Source organism: Diospyros lotus, chromosome 2 (assembly GCF_014633365.1).
Source record: "Diospyros lotus cultivar Yz01 chromosome 2, ASM1463336v1, whole genome shotgun sequence".
Taxonomy (NCBI): Eukaryota; Viridiplantae; Streptophyta; class Magnoliopsida; order Ericales; family Ebenaceae; genus Diospyros; species Diospyros lotus.
In genome coordinates this window covers 2,053,582-2,059,384 of record NC_068339.1, presented here as the reverse complement: position 1 = coordinate 2,059,384, position 5,803 = coordinate 2,053,582, and the positions used below count along the sequence as shown (strand labels likewise).

Here is a 5,803-nt window from a genome sequence, read left to right as displayed (position 1 = left end):
ATCCTTGCGGGATACGCCAATGTCTATTTTTCTAAACATATGGGTTTTAGAGTCAAATGGATAACTTTAGAGGTACAAGTGAAATTAACCATTTCTAGAAGGAACATATGCATTTATTTCGTTAATTAAGATATTAAAGGGAATCAAATAAGCTCCCAGTCTTGGTGGTGAAAGGCACTATATATATGTGTGTGTGTTGGAACAGAAAGTAAAACACATTGAAGAAGCCATCAAGGGTTGTTGTATAGGTATTGTCTCCTCTTCTTTTCAAGTCATTTTATTTCTTATGAATTATATTTTTTTATTTATATCACATTTTGGTAATTGCATTTTTGTTTTAATTTGAATTTTAATGTGCTTAACTTTATTAGTTTTCCATTTTCACGTGACTTTTGTGCATGAGATGTGAATTAATTGATACATATCACAGGATTGTAAAAATTTATAACCATCGAGAAACATGCATTCCGAAGTATTTGGCATCCCCATTACCAACAAAACTTTGGAACAAATGCCCGAGTATTTTAAAAAGAAAAACATAACACGTACAGATAGAGCACATGTAGCCCTCAAAATGAAGAACGCTCAAGAGAAGGATTTCAAAGCCCGTCAACACGTCGAGCTCTTAAAAAAGGAATGGGGCATTGGAGTCTCTACTCTTTGCCTGATTTACAATGCAACTGGCGACACTATTACATATATTACCAGCCATAACCATTATGGGCATCTCTATGGCCCCGAATACACTAAAGAGATTGCGAATGGCCAGTGGGGTGCATTTTTACATGTCAAAAGTACTGGGGAGGCCGTTGGATCCACCGCTGTCGTCGTTTATCGTGGCAAAAACGAAGCTGAACAAGAATGTGATTGGTTGTTGGGTTGGTCCAACCCTTGGGACAGAGCGAGTTGGGATAACATGGCAAGTTTACTTTTGATTGTTGTTGTATTATCAACTCATTTAATTGTCAGTTACAACACCACCCAACTGCTTATAACTTTGAAAACAAAATCTGTCTCTCTTATATTTGTAGGTTTATTCGGAGATCAAGGAGGCTAAGCACTATGACAATGGTAATCTTTGGGGTGGGATTGCAACTGAGATGTACAAGTGTGGTCAGTCCAAAAGTGTCAAATGGAATGGATGCTTATCCTATGTGTCAACTGGCAGCTACACATCTCCCATATTTGAGGCCATAATGACACTAAAAGATGCAGACGAAGACCCTATTGTCTAGTCTTTTGTGGTCTAATAAGCGTGACATTGATGGTTGGTGTGAGATTATGAGTTTGAATTTTTTTTATCGTTTTTATTTAATTAATCGAGCAACTCAACTCAATTCAGGATAAGAAGGTGGGACATGGAGGGCTCTTTCTATTAATTTATTTGGAAGTCTTTTTAAAGTTTGTAATGAATAATTAATAAAAGTGGGGTCATTGTATCAACGTTATTAATTAATTAATGAATAACTAATTAATGTCATGTGCTATTGTGTTTGTGGGTCATAATGTAATACCCTGGAACGTCGTGAATAAATAAGCGTAATTTTTAGTATATATGGCCATAGTAAAATTGGTAGAATTTTTATTAGTGAATTTAATATAGTTAGGTTGCGTATAAATATAAATAGTATGGTATGTATAAATTATAAATACATATATGTCTTGAATGAATATGAAATATTTTATATTTTGATATGAAATATGAGTTTAAACACGGTTACACCGGAAAATATATGTAAAAAAATTGTGTACTAAATATCAGAATTTCTTTACAAATATTATTTTGATATGTTATTATATAAATTCATATATATATATATATGTAAAAAAAATCAAATAAGAAAATCAAAATTAGTCAGATGCCATGGCCATGCTCTGGCCGCATTTGAAGCAAGAAAAATGTAATATCCCAAAATATGGAGTTAAATATTGATTATTAATTTTGGTGTTTGAAGTCATTGAGAAATATTTGAGGAATTAAGAGAAAATAATAAATAATATTATTTGAGACAATAGGAAATTAAGGGTAATCAATTAAATTATTGAGGAATGGTTAATCATTATTAATTATTGTATTTGTGGTGATTATTGAATATTTGTGGGTTAAAAAGGAAATATTAATTTATTTGGGTATTTGGAGATTTAAGAAAATATTTATTTATGTTATTTTGAGAAAATAGATAACTAAGGTAATTAATTAAATTATTTGGGGATATTTATAAAATTAATTTAGTGAAATTTTGGAAGTTTTAGGGTGTAAGTGAAATAAGAAGGAAATAGAAGTTGGGGTGTATGAGTAATTGAGGAAAGTTGTGGGTTTAAGTGTAAATTTTTGAAAGTGATTGAGAGTTACTTTAAAATTAATTTAGAGCGTATATAGGATGAAGGAGCTGGCTGGCGCAGGTGGCACGTGGGCGTGTGGGCGAGGGCGAGGTCGCGGGGTGCGCGCGCTAGGAGATTTTGCTGATTTTAATTAGCTAAGGAGGGACCGAAACGACGTCGTTTTGGTCCCAAAGGTGGTGGCCGCGTGCGCAGCCCAGCAGCTACCACGTGGCCGCGCTTCTGCCCTTTATTTTGGGCAATTTAAAGGCCAATTTCGGCCTTATTCGAGCAGCAATTTCAGAGGGAAAAATGGGAAAAGAAGCAGCACGCGCACAGTGAAGAAAATGGAGAAATTTGGAAGAAAAGTTAGGAAATTGAGCGATTTTTTGAGGCTATTCGGTGTTTAAAATATTCTGGTAAGTGGTTTAAATTACTAGAAGTGCTATATATTTAAATTATGGATTTTTCACGGTTAGACTTTATTAATTTAAGTCATGGTTCTACTAGTTACAGCAAAACATTTTACTTTGTAACGGGAGCATAAGAGAGGTCGGAATCAGCCGATTTCAGGCAAACTCCTAATCCTCTCCTCGCGTTATTTATTTCCCGTGAAAGTCTTCGAGGTTTCTTGTATTTTAATCCCTCCCTCACATTGACTCGGTTCCACTCAATAATAATAATAATCCGCGTGGTAACCACTCTATGACTTTTATTTTATTAATGGGTTTACTGTTAATGAATTGCGCTAAACAGTGATGTCGTGGTGTCGTTTATTTCGACCGTCACGGAGCCTCGTATCGCTCCGCTTCCCTTGGGAATGATGCCAAACCCGATGGGGTTAGGTTATTAGAAAATGAATATGGTCAAGATCATGAGATTATGTTAATAGTTTGTTATGAATGTAAAAATGGTTTCCTGTGTTTGAGAAGAGAAGAGAACATGAATGACATAATGGTGTCTATGTTGTTATAGATAAAGTAAGCGAAATGATGAGTTTAAGTGACTGACTTTAATTTTGTCTATGTGTATCCTAAGGGTATGGGGTACAAAACCACTGACTGTCGATCGTGGGTCGTGGCAGTTGATGGCTGGATGTATGGGCGCCAGTCATCGGTTGTTACGATAAGCGTTAGACGGGCTAAAAGAGCTGGTACTGCCAGATTCCCGCCTTGGTTTGTGCATATTATGATGTGTGTGCTACATAGGGTTTGGGTTGCACCGGCTCACCTAGAGAACCCAGGTTAGCTCTTAGACCAACCAGGTCATGCAAATGCTCACACATCCGATGTGTGAATTCTTATGTGTGGGCGTAGTATGGCCTGATACTTGGTTTATGGGGGCCTTATTATCACGTTTATGCTGTAAAAGTCGCTGCATTACCTAATTGACCCACGTCAACATAAAGACCTTGGGTGGAGACCCAAGGCAACAATAAGACCTTGTGGTGAGACCCACAGCAACAAATTATGTTGTGAGCGACAAGAATGGACATGTAAAGGAAATGGTATGGAGGTAGCTTATAAAAGACTACTAACAGGTTTGTGTGTTGGACTTGGGCGCCAATGGGTGTTTTATGTGGGCCCGATGACCGTTTATGTGAAATTTATTATATATTTATACATCTAGAAGTAAGGCAGGTATTGAGCATGACATGACATGGCGTTGCATTAGCATGAATTGCATGGGGTGTCATGGGGAGAGTCCAATCTTTAACCTATAGCCTTTCTTTCATGAGCTTGTTGAGTCTCGCGACTCACGTTGGTTTTCCATCATTCCAAGTTAAGGATTCGTCTGTGATAGCAGGTACGTTCAGCAGGGTTTGGGTTCAGACTGTCGTGTCATGGTAGCAAGTGCAGAGCTCTCCCGAAACTAGATCCTGGGTGTCGTTGTGCCTATGTTAGATTAATATTTATATTTTTTTGAGATTGTCGTATGTTATGTAAGCTCAGGTGGGCCCAAGTGATGAATGGTTTTGTAAAGTTGATTATGAGATGTGCAATGATAAAAAGATTATGATTTTAGTATGAGTGTAGTTGTGTTATTGTTCGGTATCATTTTAGTAATGACCTTCTTACGGATCCTCTATGCTAGCGGGGGCTCCGGGAGGTGGGCTGTTACAAAAAATCAGAGGGTTGAGGCCGTGATGTTCTTCGGTATGGCGCTTAGGGCATGGGAGTGTCCTTGATGGGATAAGTTGTGGTCGGTTTTGGGTTATAAATAGCTGAGTTCAAGTGATGGTTTTTCATTCGAAATTTACATTAAACGTCTGTTTGAGGTATTTTCTTGATTTTTTTTTTCTAAATTTTAAGGCCATATTCAGTGTCGGGAGGTCGAATTTAGGGGGGGATAGGGGGTTGTTTCGAAGCTTGGGGGCTCGGGAGGGTCGTCGGTGGTGAAATGGCCATCGAAGAAGATGACCCAGAGGGTGGTGCGTGTGGTGGGCACACGCTTAGGGATGGCAATTGCAACCGAAATCGTAGGGAACCAAATCGAAACCAAATCGGTCAATGCGGTTAAAAACCGTTTGACTGGGTAATGGTTTGGTTTGGGGAAAAACCGAACACAGTTTCAATGGGTATGGTTTGGTTATGGTTTTCACTAAAACCAAACCAAAACCGAACCGAATGGAGGGTAACCGAACCAAACCGAATATATATAATATATTATATATATAATATAATATGTATATATAATATATATTATATACAACCCCGCCCACCTGAGGCTAGCCCACCCCAGCCCAATTGCCTTGCTTGCAAACCCTTCTCCCATTCTCTTCTCCTTCCTCTCTCAACTTCACTCTCACTCTCTCTCACCCTCGCTGCCTCTCGCTCGTCCGCCCGCCCTCGCCCTTGCTCTCTGCATGTCTCTTGCTCTCACTCGCCCTCGCTGGATCTCTCTTGCTCTTGTTAGGGCTCGGCCCCTGCTCTCGCTTGCCCTCAATCTCTCTCACATTTTCTGCCTCATTTCTCTTGCTCCTCCACGCGAGCTCGCCAATTGCCCTCGCTCTCTACATCTCTATTGCTCTCGCTAGGGCTTGGCCCCTCTTGCTCTCGCTCGCCCTCGATGTCTCTCACCCTCGCTGCCTTTCGCTCTCTGCCTCATCTCTCTTCATATTAATTTATTTTTTATATTTATAATTTTATTAGATGGAGTTGGCTCATTCATTTCAGATGGATATGCATCAATTTACGAAGAATATATTAATGTTGTTGATGAAGGTATTAACTTTCGTAACTAATTTTTTTTAGCTTAAATTACAATTTAATTATGTACATATTAATTTATTGATCTTAACAATTGTAGATTTGAAAATGTGATTTTATATCCAATAAGTTTTGTAACTTTATGCAAGAATAAGGTAACTTTATTAGAATTTATCTTTGTTTGTTGTGAAATTATCAAAAAATTTTATGAATGCTATTTGTCTTTGTTTGTTGATATGGATTAAACTAAAAAAACCATGGTTAAACCGAAATCG

At 37.9% G+C, this 5,803-nt stretch overlaps 1 protein-coding gene across 1 annotated transcript; it reads left to right on the top strand.

The window, feature by feature from the left end:
* Positions 1–574: 574 nt before the first annotated feature.
* Positions 575–1,235, top strand: LOC127794172 (23 kDa jasmonate-induced protein-like). The gene is made up of 2 exons (XM_052325101.1): positions 575–919; positions 1,032–1,235. Exons 1-2 carry the CDS (start codon positions 575–577, stop codon positions 1,233–1,235), a joined length of 549 nt encoding a protein of 182 aa, XP_052181061.1.
* The last annotated feature ends 4,568 nt before the right edge of the window (positions 1,236–5,803 follow it).

Bases quoted from the DNA above. Each gene is read 5' to 3' on its own strand.
- LOC127794172 (XM_052325101.1), top strand. From the start codon at position 575: ATGAAGAACGCTCAAGAGAAGGATTTCAAAGCCCGTCAACACGTCGAG. The intron at 920-1,031 runs GCAAGTTTACTT...TTATATTTGTAG, and splicing joins GAGCGAGTTGGGATAACATG to GTTTATTCGGAGATCAAGGA.